General features: G+C 38.6%; 1 protein-coding gene across 1 annotated transcript in view; it reads right to left on the reverse strand.

The window, feature by feature from the left end:
* Window positions 1–34: 34 nt before the first annotated feature.
* The window catches only part of LOC140586896 (plasma membrane calcium-transporting ATPase 4-like), a 33419-nt gene continuing 14825 nt past the window's right edge, over window positions 35–18628 (reverse strand). The window contains exons 12-19 of the mRNA XM_072708386.1: window positions 16237–16324; window positions 13485–13591; window positions 6967–7158; window positions 6481–6694; window positions 6076–6287; window positions 5762–5869; window positions 4623–4805; window positions 35–1487 (exon numbers count right to left, since the gene is read on the reverse strand). Coding sequence (XP_072564487.1) covers window positions 1215–1487; window positions 4623–4805; window positions 5762–5869; window positions 6076–6287; window positions 6481–6694; window positions 6967–7158; window positions 13485–13591; window positions 16237–16324 — 1377 coding nt within the window. The 3' untranslated portion in view covers window positions 35–1214. The remainder of the gene's footprint in view (window positions 1488–4622; window positions 4806–5761; window positions 5870–6075; window positions 6288–6480; window positions 6695–6966; window positions 7159–13484; window positions 13592–16236; window positions 16325–18628) is intronic.

Genomic DNA, 18628 nt, shown 5'->3' on the forward strand with positions numbered 1-18628 from the left:
AAAACACAATCAAGAGGTGAGGTGCAGAATGTATCTGCCAGACTCCAACCAAATAGAATGGGGAGAGGAAGGACAGGGACAAAAAGGCAGAGACAGAATGATGGAATTGGCTAAACTTAACTCAGACTGTGTCAGGTGGTTGGGCTCCAACATCATTCATTCAGCAGACAAAGCATATGAAGAAGACTGGAATTCTGATGCCCCAGAGTAAATTTGAAGTTGATTAATAAATATAATATTACTCCTTTGCAGGGGTAGAAGTGTAAATTTTACTGTGAAAGCTTTGCATATATATGCCTTTTTAAAAGCATCGCATTTTTTTCTGATTTCCCATCTGTCAAAGCTATTAATGCTATTACACAGACCATTTGCATTACTGAAGGATATATGCTGAGGTATAGGGGTTCAATATACTGTGTATACATGTTCACATAACTGCACAACTTCTTTTGAAAAGGCAGGATAAGGAACAGAATGTAAAGAGAGTAAATGCCATTAATGGGAGCAGATACATGAGTGGAGGAGGGGGACTTCACTGAAATCAAGTGTGTGAAAGAGAGGTGTTTCCAGCAGCTGCCAGCTCTCCATGAAGTCTGAGACTTCAAAGTGAACATCTCTCTCAAGGCTCTGTTAGCAGGCAGAGCAGCAGCAGCCGTTTTCAGGACAAAGGGACAGGCAGCATACTGTCCAAGCAGGGGCTCTATACACAGCACAAACAAGGTCACTCGCAGTTGTAATGGCAAACACTCTAGCTTCTTTTCTTTCTGCCTTTGTTAAATGTCAGTACACTGGATTCTGCTTAATCAATGGTTTACCATGTTAAGCAAATCAGTTTGAGAAGAGGGAAAGTGTAACAAACCCACACACATAAATACATACGTAAGCACATAAAAAATGTAGGCACCCTCAGCTATTAACCCTTAAACGATACCTTTATCAAATTTGGCCCAAAAACAGCCAGAACCAACAGCAATATTTTTTAATCAATTAAGACAATAACAGTTGAGTTCAAATCAATGATGCTTTGCAAACTGAATATTGTTCAGTATATCCTTAAGATTCACATAAGGGTTAAACTATGAAGTGGGTGTTTAGCCAGCAATATTTAGAGAAGAATGCCAAGCTGGAAAAGGAAAAGTTTCTTTGCATAACAGCAGAGGAAAGGACATTTGGAGAATGGGAGAATGAGACAATAAAAAGAGGAGTGATTATTATCAGTGAGTATTGCCCATGAAGTCATTTATTACATGCAGCACTGGTTGTAGAGAGGCTGCACACTCACTGCCTGCAGCAGAAGAGGAAGCGGAGGCAGAGGTGGGCGGAGCAGCCATGGCAGAATTGGCAGACAACGAGGAAGAGGAAATCCCTACATGGGTGGGACTAGAAACAGTTTTTGCGTCGTTGTGCTGGCTGACCACTGAGGGCTGCCGGCGCAGGGCCCCCGGCACTGCAGTTTGGCCCATCTGGAATGTATAAACCACGTCCATCTGCAAAGAACAGCAAGAGTCAGAGATTGAGGGTGTAGTGTAAGAGGGAGCAACTGGTAAAGAGAGAAAGTGAGAAGAGAGAGAGAGAGAAAGTGAGCGTAAAACAGAGACAGGAGAAAGACCAAAATTCAGTGCAAGATGGAACAGACTTTGGGCAGGTTGATTGAGAAAAAAAGAGAACAGCATTAGAGAGACTCAGGGTGATTTAAAAGGCAAGACAATAAGGGAAATAGCTTTGAGAAAAAAGAGGAGAATCTGACATTAAGTGGGGAGAAAAAGTTGCTGAGATGAGGCCTTGGTTCCTATTGGCTATACCCGGTTTATTTATTTATTTCTTTTTACTGTGACTCCCCATGTATAATGCAAAACCACAGGGTGGCAAAGAGCTAAGTACTACCATGACTACTTTGTGGCCAGCTCTTGGGATTGGAGGAAAAAGTATGAATGTGATGTGTAGCTCGGTGGTTAGGGATCTGTGTTCATGACTGGAAGTTGCAAATTCAAGTCCTGTGGCCAGCAGAGAATTTATATCACTACTAATCCCTTGGGCAAGGCCTCTAACTCCTACTACTCCAGGGATTTGACTCTATATTTTAGAGAAGAGGATATGACGAAAATGGGAATGATACAGCAAAAGGACAATAAAATCAAATGGAGCTAAGACTTGAGGAAAAACCCATTAGTGGACATTAAACAGTAGGATCACAATTAGACAACGAGTGACATTTTTGTAATCTACAGAGCTGCTGCCTATCTGAATTCAAAGTTACTCTGACATGAATAGGAAAGATACGTTTTAATCATATTTAATCAGTAAAAATTGATTGCACAACAAAAAACAAGATGTTTAAACAAGAAATTCAAAGATGGTCTGCGATCAAAATTAGAGAAGTATAGGTTATGCTTTCAGTTTTCATTTCTAATCTGAAATATTTTGAAATGTCTGGCAGCCCCAAACTATTTAGAAAGGCAATCTATTTGGCAGGCATTCTGCGAGATAATGGGCCTTTCCAAGGTGACTGAAACCCTGTGACATCAGGTTGTTCAGATGAAGGCTGACACGCCATTTCTGTACAACTCAATAGACCTTGTCACACTACAAAACAGCTAAATCAATTCCTTAAAAGTGAGAACATCAAGCTTATGAAATGGCCGACCAATTTCCTGATTGGAACCCTATCAAAAAAATATCTGGAAGGTAATTGGCAACTAAGTTATGGCAAACAAACCTACTAGTTAATAAATTGTAGAAGAAACTGGGTGACGAGTGGAACAAAATCAAATCAGAGCAGCGTGAGAAATTAGTTGTGTCCTATGGATGCTGATGTGCCAAAGTCAATGAAAGCAAGACCCTTAATTTATAAAAATTGTAAACATCAAAAAAGTTGACAAAATCCATTTGTGTACTTCTGCAGTAAAATTATAACCGTACGCAAATTCTCCAAATTTCTTGTATAAACCTTTTATTTTGTGATATGGATAACTTTCACTGATTAAATATGATTAAAATACATCTGTTCATTCAGAATAACTTTGAATTTGGATAAGCAGCAATATTGTAAGACTACACAACTGTCACTTGTTCCTTAATTATGATCGCTATGGTAGGGGATGACAGACTGCAATCCACAACAACAGAATAATAAAAAAAACACAATAAATACAAAAGTAATTTTTTCATTAATTGGTAAACAAATTGGTAGCAACAGAAAAAGGAGATAATATCTGGTATTTAAGCAGATCTTGCTCGCGGGAAGCTCTTGTTGATTGAAGAACTGAAGGCACAAGTGACACTTGTTGGGAAGAGGTCACTGATGAATTCATGGCTAAGATCACGGTAAATTTAAGCCTGTGGAAATGTACTTTTTAAAATGGTCAAATGTCTAAACTTCCATAGTAGCCTAATTACAACATAAGGGATTTTTTTGTGCTTTTAGTTAATACTGTATAAAAATGAGAAATAAAAGTACACACAGGGATTGTAAACTTTTCAAAATCCTGCATAAGTGAAAAAACATGCCTGAAATTTTCTCTTATCTGTGCATTATATAGAAATATATTTCAATCTAATTATTAATAAATTAAATAACAGCATTATAATGGTTGTTTCGTCAGTTTGCTGTGACCTTACAGGTGTCTTTTACCTAGAATATGCAAATCAATTGGAATTAATAGAGCATAACATGGATCCAGCTGGGATCTGCAAAACTAAGATAAACGCTTCATAAAACCCATAAGTAGACCAAAAAATAGATCACAATATACTGATACATAAAAGAATTCTGCATGAACTGTATCCAGAATACATTAATTTCAGAAACTAAATAGTTTATTGGAACGCTAGGCTTCAAGTGAGAAACTCAGTTAAAGGTGCATTATACTTACTAAAACATTCTTAGCCATACTTAAAGTACATACCAAAGAATCATGAATAAATATAACAATAAATATTATTATATTTTTATTTATAAATATATAAATGCAGACAGCATGTTTTGAAAAAATATGTTCAGTTTATGTTATATGATTGAAACATACATTCTAAAGGGACACTCCCATAACTCTCCTTGAGAAAACAAAAAAATGGTGGTTAGATTTTTACAATCCCTGCTTGTTTCAAAACTCCAAGAACAAAGATGAGAAGTAAGAAATTCTGTGCGCAGAAATGGTTCATTCACCCAAATTTTGCCATTTGTTTTACAATACAAACAGATCCATATGTGTGGTACAGGCAACTGTATATCTCAATGCATGTGAAAATAAGCAGAAATAAGAAATTGGTCCTTGTTTTTTCTCAGATCTTTTTTACCTCCTGATACAATGTTTGTATCAGACCAAGAGTCTATTGAGGACACTATGAGGGCAAACTGTTCTACTTGTCCAAACAACTTTCTTCTTTACAGAAAATTACAATAACTAACAATGCAAAGATTTATCTGAAAAACAGATCAGCTGTCACAGAACAACCAGAATGTTCCCATGGCAGTATTTCCTAGACAATGGGACAGACAGGCTTTGGCCAGTAAAGGACAGAACACAAGCTCCAGCTAACGCCTCAGCAAGATACAAAGGAGGCATCGAAACAGTGGGGGAATTCCACAGACATGCTCGGCAAGAGCCTAAGATGGATTTTACCTGAGTCTGGATACGGTTCAGACCACGAAACCATAGAATCTGCCCGCGGCGGAGCTCCATCTCAGCATGATCGATCTCATCCACCCCCTCTGTCAGCTCCTCTTCCGGGATCTCCTCCTTGGGGATACCATGACCAGCTTCCTTCAAAAACTTCAATCGGTGCGTTGGGATGGCAGAGATGAACTGTGAAGAGAAAGGAAGATCACTGGAATCCTGAGCTTCATTCTCCTACTGCTATGTAGAAAAGAACTATGACTAACTGTAAAGTTTTTTGCACTTTTGTTACACAGTATTTTCAATAGTATGTGTATAACTTGATATCCATCTTTGGAGAAGTCCGGACATAACTTTGGGTTTTATTGGGGTTTGTTGCTGGTTTTCTGCTCTTTTGTTTCGGCTGAAAAATTACCTTCACTGATAAAAAGATGCCAAACAATCAGCTAATAACATAATCTTGGTAATCTGGAGGTATTCTCACAAAATCATTTTGAAGGTCTTATGCATTTTTGGGACAGCTGTTCTGTCCAGCTGTACATCATTTTGTCTAATAACTAATATTGACTGCTTTCACAGCTAATTACAGAGATAGAGGCTGACAGACACAGTTGACCAAGGGCAGGGCAGGGGTTGTAAGCAGACAGAGCTTATAGGTGAACAGAGCCTGCTGGCTACCATGTGAACATGTTAACACTGTACCACCCGATGCACAGAGACTTGCGCTCATTGTCAAAGTGAAGCTAAAGCTGGGCAATTTTTAGCATTTTAGATATTAACATATTACATCAATGTAAAACTTTCATTTTACAGCTCTGCAGAGGACAGCACCTGATAAGTGAACAAATTTACACTCAACAACCAATTTTTAAATGTCTGCTTTCACAAGACACACAGTGTAGGTGAGGATTAATTATAATATTGGAAATGGTGCCCTTGAGATCTAAAAATGCTACTGTTTTGAACTATAAATCATGAATCTCATACTACCATGCTATTCTCTTAAACCAGGGGTCACCAACTCCGGTCCTGGAGGGCTACTATCCAGTAGGTTTTCTATCCTACCTGGCTTCTGATGAGCCACACCTGCTCCTGGTATTTACTTGAGAACTAATGTGGCCCCTGTCTTAAACCATTGTGCTCACCTGACCCCAGAGCAACTCCCCCACACCAATGAAGATACACCACAACCACTGGTCAATTTTCAGGGCAGTGCATGAGAATGGCTTCCCTCCAAACTGCACAATGATGATCTGAAATACACAGCACAACAAGCAAGTCAGAAAAGTCAAACTTATCAAAATACAATAAAATGATAACACTGCAGATCAATGAAATGGTCATTTATTTTTTAGTGCTATATTTTAGGTTGTTTTGTCTTTGCTTTGACCCACTATTGGTCTGGATATTAAGAATAATAACATGGTACAATAAATAATATAATATAAAGGGCAGATACCTGCAGAAAAAATGTGCCTAGAACAACACTACAGAAGATTGGATTGCGATAAACACCCTCAAAGACATTCCTCTCGCCATGGATTTTACGGGCATTTATCTCATTGAACAGCTGCATCATGACAAAGACATTGAAGACAATAGTGTAATGTTCTGATGGTGGGGCATGAAGGGGAGAATTGCGTCCACTGTCAATGTCAAATAACTTCTCTCCTGTGGATGGAGAGGGATAAAAACGATTAAATGATAAGACAGAGGGCAATGTTTCCCAAGATTGAACATCCTATTAAATGTTTAAAAAAGAGCATTTTTAAACACATGCTTCCTCTGCTCCAGACAAACTTACTAAGCATGGTCAGGGAAAAAAAGCCATGTACTTTAATCATATGTCCTATGTCCTCCTTACCAGCAAAAAGCAGAGTGAAGATGATGGTCAGCTGGTAGACAGCATGGCCCAGGATATTCTTCATCATAGTCCGGGAGATGAGTGGCTTGTCACGACCATATGGCTTCCTTAGAAGTAGTGACTCTGTGGGAGGCTCTGTAGCCAGAGCCAGGGAGGCCAGGGTATCCATAATCAGGTTCACCCAGAGCATCTGCACTGCCTTCAGAGGGGAGTCCTAGACAAGACCATGTTTGAAGTAAACACTGTGCTTTAAGGCAACCGAAGCAGTTAGTTTCAAAACTGAATTGATGTTTCCTTCAAGAAGTCTCGTTGGCTTCATTACAAAATCCAAACCAGTTATAAGCCATTACAAAATCCAAGTTACTGAGCCAGTATTGATTTAGTTCTCTTGATATCAACAAAAGAAAAACAGCATAATTATCAGTTCCAAGAGAGATGCTACATTTATACCTTTGAGAATCAGAATTGTGTGCAAAGGAGCAGTACCTGGGTGATGCAGGCACCAGTGAAGGCTACAATGACTGCAACCACATTGACTGTAAGCTGAAACTGAAGGAACTTCGAGATACTGTCGTAGACATTGCGGCCCCACATGACTGCCTTGACGATGCTAGTAAAGTTGTCATCTGTCAGGATGATGTCTGAGGCCTCTTTTGCCACATCTGTACCAGCAATGCCCTGGAGGCAAATTTGTAATGACAATAATTTGTCATTGTAGCATTGAGCACAACACTGGTGATTCACTTATATACTTTAACATCCACTCTTGCAGATAGTAAGGAGCAGTAGGTTGTGTAATGATTAAAAAATAAGCCTTGTAATCAAATCAATCTCAGTTTCAAGTTCCCGTAGTGGTGTTACTGTTGACAAAAATATTTTATATGCATACATTTTTCAAAGATAAAATAACTTTACTTCGATAAAAGGGTTTGCTATGTAACTAAACAGAAATCCCCTTATACATAATGTAAATATTCATACCTTTTGTAAATAGTCATACTTTTGCAAGCAACAAACTGAATTTTGTAGAGCTCCTTTATCAAAAATTTCTCACATTTGGATTTATTTGAACCATTGGATATGCGGAAATCATGCAATACCCTTGAATTCCTTGCAATATAAATACTACTAATAATATTATTACCTGGGTACTCATCTACATTGTATTAAGGAACTATTTGATGTTTGGTGAAAATTGTTTTACCTCTGCATCCAAATAGAATTTCATGGAACTTTCATGGAATTTTACAAATTAGTCCTTGGTGTTTGATATACAACCTGAACAAAAATATTTAGATTTGACTTCTCCCTACTGTCATCACATAATATTCAGTATTAAATTCACTCATTGCTACCATGAAAGTTAATTTTGTTCTTATTTTTTTTTAGATTTTTTTAATCATTTGAGCAGCCTGTTATGACTACACCTCAAATATTCAATTTACTCAGTATAACTTATTTATATTATAATTATATAACTACTTCTTAGTTTATGCATTTCACTGTTTTGTTCTATTTTCTTGTCATTCCTTGTTTGTCTTATCTCTGCTTTGCTATTTAGTTAAAGTTGTTGTTTTATTACTTGGTCATATAATACAATAAAAAAATATTTATTGTAAGGGAATTTGTTGAGAATTACACTAACTGCACTACTAAACTGAGTCTATTCCATCTTACACAGGGAGCCCCCCACATAAACACTAATATGCTGTATATAGCATTAACATTAAGCACCAACTAATTGTGTTACTGTCAATGATTTTATTTGTTAAATACACATATTATTTATGTAATGGGAGAGCCCAGTGTCCTTTCTTTACACACCTTTACACTGTGCACCCTGCTGAGTTTTTTCCTACACTGTAACTCAATCCAATGCACACGGACATGCTGACTGATAGTGATTGAGCTGTAGGGTCCCCTACTAGCTAGGCAGAAGCTCAGTGAGCATGTGTTTCACACCGTTTGGTGAATGGACAGACTCAACAGCTCCCTGCAAAGAGCAGCAGGCTCTCAGTTCAGTGAAGTGGAAGGAATCAAATGTCAGAGATCCAGTAAAACTGTGGAACCACCTGGTAACCATAAATACCCAAAAATGTAATTTAATAACGACACAGGATTTTAAGATACCAATCTTACTTTAAAAAGTCCGTGTTGTTACTAGTTTTTGTCAAAAAACAACTTAACATGTTAACGTTAGTCAGATTTTTAAAAGTTATTCAGTTTATGCGTATGACACTGTGCAATAATAGTTAGAATTCAGTATTATTGTGCTGATGTGTATAAATAACTACTTAAGAAAAATTTACTTCCCATATTGACTACATTACTTTGTCATTTACACAAGTGAAAAAATTGATTGACTAACTGATAATTTAATATGCAACTATACGCAAACCGTCAGAAGTGATTCCAGGTTTAATATGAGCAGCCGTAGCATTAATGAAATGGAGTGTCATATAGGGTCTCACAATCCCATATAAGATAAGAACATAAGAAATTTACAAACGAAAGGAGGCCATTTGGCCCATCAAGCTTGTTTGGGGAGAACTTAACTAATAACTTAGAATTAAAATCTTATCTAGCTCTGATTTAAAGGAACTCAGGGTTTTAGCTTGCACTAGCAGGAAGACTATTCCATACTCTAACTACATGCTGTGTAAAGAAGTGTTTTCTGAAATTCAGTTTAAAATGTTCTCCTGCTAATTTCCACGTATGGCCATGAGTTCTAGTATTTATACTAATATTGAAGTAGCCATTTGACTGAACAGCATCGAGACCTGTTAGAACCTTATATACCTGTATCATGCCCCCCCTTAATTTCCTTTGCATGAGGCTGAACAGATTCAGCTCAGCTAACCTCTCCTCATTCCTCTAAGACCAAGAGTCATTCTTGTATCCCTACATTGAACCTTTTCCAAGGCAGCAATGTCCTTTTTAAGGTATGGTGACCAAACCTGCACACAATATTCTAGGTGGGGTCTTACTAAAGAATTGTATAATCGAAGCATCACCTCCCTTGACTTAAACTCCACACACCTAGAGATGCAACCCAACATCTTATTGGCCTTTTTAATTGCTTTCCCACACTGGCGCGAGTGGGACATGGAAGCATCAACATACACACACTGAGGTCTTTCTCATAATCAGCTACCTTTATTTCAATGGAACCCATAAAATATCAGTACATTAAATTTCTGTTCCCTGTATGGATTACCTTACATTTATCTGTGTTAAATTTCATCCACCAGGTATCAGCCCAGTTGCTAATTAAATCAAGATCCCGTTGTAGCCTCAGTACTGCTAGTTTAGTATCTGCTTCACCACCCACCTTGGTGTCGTCTGCAAATTTAAGCAGTTTACTGTATGTATTGGTGTCAATATCATTAATGTAATTTAGGAACAATAGTGGTCCTAAAATTGAACCCTGCGGTACCCCACTATGAACGGAGGCCCACTGTGACATTGTGCCTCTAATAACTACCCTTATCACACACCAGTAGATAAGGATTTCTGAAATAGTAATGTTAAAGGTTGGCTAATAATATCCCTCATCTCTTTTAAAACTATAGGTAAGATGCCATCAGGGCCCTGCGATTTATTTATTTTGAGCTTAGCTAGGCTTTGTATCACATCAGCCTCAGTTATACATATATTGGTCATAGAGAACGCTGTACTTGTACTAAATGGTGGCAAGTTACTTGTGTTCTCTACTGTGAACACCTGTGTAAAATAATCATTAAACTCATTTACTATATCAATTTCATTTTCAATTATAATACCCTAACTATCCTGCAGATTGGTGATTTCAGCCTTTAGAGCTCATTTGGAATTAAAATATTGGAAGAAACTTTTAATGTTATCCTTAGCCTCCAATGCAATCTGCCTTTCTACATTCCTCTTGGCGAGTCTAATGTTATTTTTTAACTGAACCAGTAGACTTGGATAGTCCTGCTTTATTTTGAAATTGCTAGTTAATTTCCATTTGTGGAAGAGAGCCCTTTTCCTCCTGACTTTATTCTTAATTTCCATAGTAAACCACCTTGGGTGCAGTTTCCTAGATTTAGTTTTGCTGGAAACCGGTATGGAGTCCTCTTGCACTTGCAACAATGTGCTTTTGAAAAATTCCCATGCCTCTTCAACTGTTTTGCTATTTAACTCTGTCCAGTTTACAGTTTCTAATTTCCGTCTCATACCATTAAAGTTAGCCTTCCTAACATTGTATACTTTTAATTTCGACTTTGCTCTTCGGACACTAAAATTAACCTCGAATTTAACCATGTTATGATCACTACCGTACAATGGGTCTAAAACCTCTAATTTTCCAATCCTATCCTGGTTGTTAGAGAAAACAAGATCAAGAAGGGCTTCTCCCCTGGTAGGAGTATTAACAAACTGAGTAAAAAAACAATCCTGTACTAATTCCACCATCTCAAGTTCATTTACAGAAGAGCCAGAGACTATGTCCCACTGTATCCCAGGTAAATTAAAATCACCCATAACCACCACATCATTTTTATTACTCATAATCCTGATATTGTCATATAACATTCTGCTTTCCTCTGCAGCTACATCAGGTGCTCTAAAACAAACACCGACAATTAGGCCATTTGAGTTTTTAGCATCTAGTTTTACCCATACAGCTTCTGTACTTTTATTTATTATAAGTGAGCTCCCTTGCCTGCATGTTTTCTTTTATGTATACTGCAACACCACCTCCCTTCTTGCCTATCTGGTCTCTACGGAACAATGTGTAACCATCATATTATATTCCTCACCATCATTGTCACTGATCCATGTTTCTGTTATTCCTATAATGTCATGAGAGTCTGGAGAAATTAAAGCCTCTAAATCATGAATTTTGTTTCTAATACTCCTAGCCTTTAAGTATAGACTGCAAAGGGTAGGTCTTTTACAGTGCCTACTTTTAATATTAATTGGGGCTTTCTGTCTCTCCCCACCTATATTCATAACTACCTCTCCCCAATACACTGGTTCCCCTCTGGTTCAGATGCAACCCATCTAGCTTGAACAGGTCCCACCTGTTCCAGACGGTATTCCAGTGCCCCATAAACCTAAACCCCTCTTTCCTACACCACCATTTTACCCACACATTTAATCCCCTTATCTCAGCTAAATTAACCTGACTCGCACGTGGCATGGGAAGTATTCCAGAGAATACCATCGTGGACGTTCTACTTCTAAGCTTATCCGAAACTTCTATAAATTTATCCTGCAGAACAGCCCTCCTGCCCTTGCCTATGTCATTGGTGCCAACATGCACCACGACCACTGGATCCACCCCGGCTGGGGCCAAAAGCCTGTCCACTCGATTTGGAAGGTCCCCTACCTGGGTACCAGGCAGGCAAGACCCCATATGTGACCCTCTATCACGGGTGCATACATAACTGTCTACACCTCTTATAACTGAATCCCCTACTATCACAACTTCTCTCTTCCTGGGGGGAGGGGGCTCCTCAGTGCCCAAGGACCCTCCTGCCTCCCCAGTCTCTTCCGGCTCTAAAGCTGGAAGCACCTGAAAGCGGTTAGACATGGTCACTTCAGGTGATGCCACCTCTGTGAACTGTGTACGCCCTTTTCTACGTCTATGACCTACGTTCACCCAGCTCTCTCGTCCCCACTTGTGACGTACACCGTCTCCCTAAAAGGCGTATTAACTCTCTCCTCTATCTCCTAGTTGTGTTGGATGAGAGCCAGTTGCTCCTCAAGGTCACGAACCTTGACCATGAGTGAGTCCACTAACTTACACTGCTCGCAGATGAAGTCCGACTGGACGCAAACATCCAGAAGGGCAAACATCTTACAAACACAACACTGAGCTGGCCCCATAATTACCTAACCCACTATGACCCCATCTTTTACTCCCAGCCCAGTATATTTATTTTTAACTATTTAACTTTTACTTTATTACATTAACTATACGTTAATTAAATTAAGTGCCAAGTACAACAAAACACTAAATTAAGACTTGCGTTAAAGCGGAACTTTTTAAAGTATCCGAAAGGGTCAGAGATAACAACCTTAGAAATTAAACTTCTAAAATAACCAAATTAACAATTACTTACCCGAGAATAACTTCCTACTGAATCATGTTTAACTAAAATAAAGCAAAGTTGCTCTTCAGAGGCCAAAAAACCACAAAAAACCCTCTCAAAGCAGGCTACTGCTGGAGCAGGGAAAAAAGTGGATAATGTCCTCCCGGCCCCAACTGGTGACCGAACAAATTTCAGGAGCTACTGTCCTTTTCCGAGTTAATGTTACCGATATTAGATATTACCTCCGTGGTGTTTGTTACGAAGGTACGCGCACAGAAACACCGCTCACGCGACACCCTTCAGCTGTCAGTAACACTCAGCTATTTATTAACAAAGACAGACAAGCACTCACGCCAACCGAAAAAAAAATGTAACAACCACCACCCACGTAACCATACTGGCACACAAGCACTCAAATATACTTCCAAATAATTCCAATCAACCGCTTTAACAGGCGCACAACACAACAAGTGCACCCCGCATCTACACCACTCCCTCACAGTGCAGCAATCCCAGCAACCTCTACAGCAATCCCGGCAGCCACAAAGCTGTTTACTTTATTAAATGTTAAACTCATGTTAATATGTTTTCAGATGAGCAGCTTCTTCTCAAAGGACTTTGAGATAAGTGAGAATATAAGGTGATATCTAGTCAAAAGACACATCTTTCAATTTCATTCAAAAATTTTGTAACTACAATACACATCAGCACAATAATACTGAATTCTAACTATTATTGCACAGTGTCGTATGCATAAATTGAATAACTTTTAAAAATCTGGTTAACATGTTAAGTTCTTTTTTGATAAAAACCAGTGACAACGCGGACTTTTTAAAGTAACAAATCATTCAATAATGTTAAGGGAGTTATCAATGTTGTGATTTATTTAATTGAATGCATACTATTGTTTATAATATACATATGAAAAGGGGGAAAACATTAAATTACCATTGCAAATCCAACATCAGCTTTTTTGAGGGCAGGGCCATCATTGGTTCCATCTCCTGTCACTGCCACTACTTGCCGTGTGTCCCCAACTGTACTGTCAATGATGCCTGAAAAACACAAACCAGGACTGAATTACCCAAAGCAGGATGCCACGTTAAACTCAAAACGCCAGTCAGTGAAGAAACAAAGAGCGTACACCGCCTTCCAAATTATTATGCAAATGATATTTTTCTCTGATTTTCTTAGTCATCAACCATTAGACTATAATTCAAATGTTACTGAACAAACCTCCCAATGATAACAGTATGTTTTTCAAAAATAATAAACTTAAAATGCACTGTTCCAAATTATTATGCACAACAGAGTTTCAAAACATTTTAAAGGTTGTATAGAACTGAAAATGGTCACTTGTTGAATTTGCAGCATTAAAAGGTCATATTTCCTGAAATCAAAAGCTATTTCAATCAAAAACATCTTAACAGGTCAAGTTACATTTTAACATAGGACCCCTTATTTTATAGCAGCTTCACAATTCTTGCATCCATTGAACTTGTGAGTTTTTGGAGAGTTTCTGCTTGAATTTATTTGCAGGACGTGAGAATAGCCTCCCAGAGCTGCTGTTTGGATGTGAACTGCCTCCCACCCTCATAGATCTTTTGCTTGAGAATGCTCCAAAGGTTCTCCATAGGATTGATGTCAGGGGAGGTTGGGGGCTACACCATGAGTTTCTCTCCTTTTATGCTCATAGCAGCCAATGATGCAGAGATATTCCTTGCAGCCTGAGATGGTGCATTGTCATGCATGAAGATATGGAAAGCACAGTTCTTTTTGTACCATGGAAGAAAATAGTCAGTCAGAAACTCCACATGCTCTTCAGAGGTCATTTTCACACCTCCAGGGACCCTAAAGGGGCCGACCAAGCTTTCTCCCCATGATTCTGGCTCAAAATCCTCCTTGCTGACGTCACAGCCTTGTTGGGACATGGTGGCCGTTCACCAACCATCCATCATTCCATCCATCTGGACCATCCAGGGTTGCATGGCACTCATCAGTGAACAAGACTGTTTGAAAATTAGTCTACATGTAGTTCTAGGCCCATTGCAGCTGTTTCTGCTGGAGATCATTGGTTAGGGGTGGCTGAATAGAAGGTTTATGCATAACTGCAAGCCTCTGGAGGATCCTACACCTTGACGTTCGCGGGATTCCAGAGGCACCAGAAGCTTCAAATATCTGTTTGCTGCTTTGTAATGGCATTTTAGCAGCTGTTCTCTTAATCCAATGTATTTGTCTGGCAGAAACCTTCCTCGTTGTGCCTTTATCTGCACGAACCCGTGTGCTCTGACTCAGCCACAAATCTCTTAACTGTACGATGATCATGCTAAAGTTTTCGTGAAATATCTAAGGTTTACATTCCTTGTCCAAAGCATTCAACTATTTCATGCCTTTCAGCAGCAGAGATCCTTTTTCTTTCCCATATTGCTTAAAAATGGTGGTCTGCTTAATAATGTGGAATGTCCTTCTTCAGTAGTTTTTCCTTTAATTGGGCTCACCTGGCAAACTAACTATCACAGGTGTCCAAGATTGATTTCAGTGATCCAAAGAGTCCTGAGACAAAATACCATCCCCATGAGTTTAATTGAAAAACAAAATACAGTGGTACCTCGGTTCTTGAACTCACTAGAACTCGAATTTCTTGAAAGTCGAACAAACCAGTTTGACCTAGAACTCGATCTGAATATCAGAAGTTGAACCGTGAACGATGACCTAATATAAATTGTACATGCCAGGAAATGAGTCATACTACAATGCAATTCTTACTTGAACGCCTTCTTCACAGACTGGACGATTAACCAAATAAAGCAGTGCAACATTACAGTAACTAACAATAAATAAACCACTAACTTGCATGTACTATTAGAGCATTTATGTCATTTATTTGAACTTTATTTTACCAGGTAAATTAACTGAAAACCAGTTACACCTAAATTACATTTAGGTGTAACTTGGGTGCCCGGGAACCAATTAATTGGTTTTCCATTATTTCTTATGGGAAAAATTCGATCAGAACTCAAACTTTTTAGGATTCGATCCGGAGTCCGGAACGGATTAAGTTCGAGAATCGAGGTACCATTGTATTTAATCTTTTTGACACTTAAATACAATTTGCATAATAATTTGAAATGTGGTGTACTTATGTGTTATGTGCCACAGAAGTGTCAAAGAAGTCAGCACATAGCAGGTTTACATAACCTATGCAAGTCTCAGCCAGAAGGAGATTCTTATACTGCTGTTTCGTAACTCCTTGAACAACATACAAGTTAGATATTCATAGCCAGCACCCGTACATATACCTCTCTCTCTCCCATAATATGAGATTAAAAAACTGATGGCTTTGAAGAAGTCTGAAAGCCCCTGGGTTCACCATGAGTAAATACACTGACACATAAAAGGGATGACAAATTTCACAGATGAAGGAAAAGGATTCCTGTCTGAAAGGAGGGCATAGCTAAGACTGAAGTCATCTCCACACCCAGATGAATTAATCTGGGGAAAAAAAAGTACTGCATGCCATCAGTTGTATATGAGTAAGCTCAAATGAATCCCACTATATATTATTTTTTTATAAAACCTTTCCCAATGTGAATTGATCCAGTCAAGTCTTAGATGACTTTCTGTAAACCGAAAGACAAACCCTGGTTCTCAACTCATTAAAGGCATTTATTTGCCTATAAAATTCTGGGCCATGCTTTACCTTTCACTAGTGTATGCTTGTCCGTGGGGGATGAGCGTGCCAAGACCCGCAACTTGGGCCATACCTTGTCCAGACGCTCCTGCTCCACCTAAACAAGGAGAAAGGGGAAAATTAAGTCCATTTTACAATTCAATGTCGCTTATCTACCAGAGATTAACACTTTAATATGCTGTATATAAATTGCTGTATATTTAATATGCTGTATATATACAGTGGTACCTCGGTTCTCGAACTTAATCCGTTCCGGACTCCGGATCGAATCCTAAAAAGTTCAAGTCCTGATCGAATTTTTCCCATAAGAAATAATGGAAAACCAATTAATTGGTTCCCGGCCCCCCAAAATTACACCTAAATATGTTGTTTTTTTTTTTTTAAAGCATTTAAACACAAAATGAACAGGATAAGACAAAAGCAGCATTTTTTTCTTAATGGCTTCCAAAACGATAAAGATCTTATCCCAACATTACCCCTGTCCTGCCCCGATCGTCCGCTCCTTCCGTGTGCCACGCCCCCTCGTTAACCTCGTGTGGGATCCCCATGTGATCAACTGTTTCTGGTTGTTTTCATTAGTCCTCTGTATTAAGTCCGCGTTTCAGTTTGCTTCGCCAGTCCGCTCATTGGGTGCATTCGACTTTCTTACAGCGCTGGCTTAAAGCAACGCATTCTGATCCTAACCGTAATGCAATGCATTACGGTTAGATGCATTGCGACCTCTCACCCGGCTGCACAAACTGGAACCGCCTCCGTGACGACACACCTTTGCCCTTATTGGCTGAATAGTTTAGTTACATGCATGACGTTTGTATCCCAGGCAGTTCCGATGCGTAATCTGCTATTTCTCCTGAATATTACGTAAAGCCGTGAGAACTGGTTTTCAGTTAATTTACCAGGTAAAATAAAGTTTAAATTAATGACATAAATGCTTTAATAGTACACGTAAGTTAGTGGTTTATTTATTGTTAGTTACTGTAATGTTGTGCTGCTTTATTTGGTTAATCGTCCAGTCTGTGAAGAAGGCATTCAAGTAAGAATTGCATTGTAGTTAGGGCTGAACGATTTGGGGAAAATATCGAATTGCGATTTTTCTGACAGACATTGCGATTACGATTTGATTTGCGATATAATTTTTTATGTCAAGCTTCAGTTGAATATTCAGTGTGTAGTAAATTTAAAACATATGATGCAGCATTACCACGAGATACCATCAAAATATTAACTGGTCTATATTCTAATGCAAGGATGAGAATTTAAAGATGTGGTGTGTTAAGTTAAATAATGTAATAATGAACAAATGCAGCTATGCAGGTAATGCTGATTACCCCCTTAATAACACTAGAACCGTCTTTCCCATGCCAGTGAACAAGCAAGAACTTCTACGGTGTATGCAGCCGTTTTGTTTGCGCTAATGTGTTATTAGCAGAGATGGGAAGTAACGAAGTATAAATACTTTGTTACTGTACTTAAGTAGAATTTTCAGGTATCTATACTTTACTTCACTATTAATTTTTGTGTCAACTTTCGACTTTTACTTCGTACATTTTAGCACGAGTATCTGTACTTTCTACTCCCTAGATTTTTACTCTTGCATTTAAATGGTGTTTGTTCATAATCATAGACAGTAAATGTCATATTTATTATGCCATTTTGCAACGCATTTTACCTATTCCGTATCAATAATACGCGCCACGCAGACAACGTGACTGATTGGTTTATGCTTAGAAACGTATATAAACACATACAGAAAAGACAATCCTATTGGTGCATTTGCGCACAAGACGATGAACGTAAAGCGGGTAAGAGAAAAAAATTTAAACCAGGCGGCAACTCGGTGGGAAATCATATCATTCGCGACAGTGGCACCAAGAAGCGAAGTTCAGCGAAATGACTGATAAAACTGGCATTCAAGAATTCGCCTTCCAATTTGAAAAAACATGTGGAGGTAAGAAATGCTTCTTGTCATGGATAGTTAATTCTTTGTTTTTAGTAATAATGGCTCGGCTACGTTTGCAATGCTGTACTCGGCTAGCAGCGACACGGTGTGTCTTGGTTTACTCATTTAGGTTAGCTAGCTATCAGTTTGAAAATAAGCTCATAATCACTTCATTACCATAACCTAATATTATTTAGCATACTCTGTTGCGTGTATAGCCAGATATTATTCAAAGGAAATTGTTATTTCATGTAGTCCTAATGTGTGTGTGTCTGCTTTTGGCCTCCAGAGAAAACACAAAAATCAATTGGAGAGGTACACAAACCTCACTTCCAAAAGGCTCACAGCGCCAGATGAAGGCCCAGCCTCCAAACAACCAAAACTAAGTACTATGTATGTATGTATACAAAGTTATACATGAGGTTTTGGCAGTTGTGTAGTTACTTCTCTGTTTTTTGAAGG

Source organism: Paramormyrops kingsleyae, unplaced genomic scaffold (genome assembly GCF_048594095.1).
Source record: "Paramormyrops kingsleyae isolate MSU_618 unplaced genomic scaffold, PKINGS_0.4 ups82, whole genome shotgun sequence".
Lineage (NCBI taxonomy): Eukaryota > Metazoa > Chordata > Actinopteri > Osteoglossiformes > Mormyridae > Paramormyrops > Paramormyrops kingsleyae.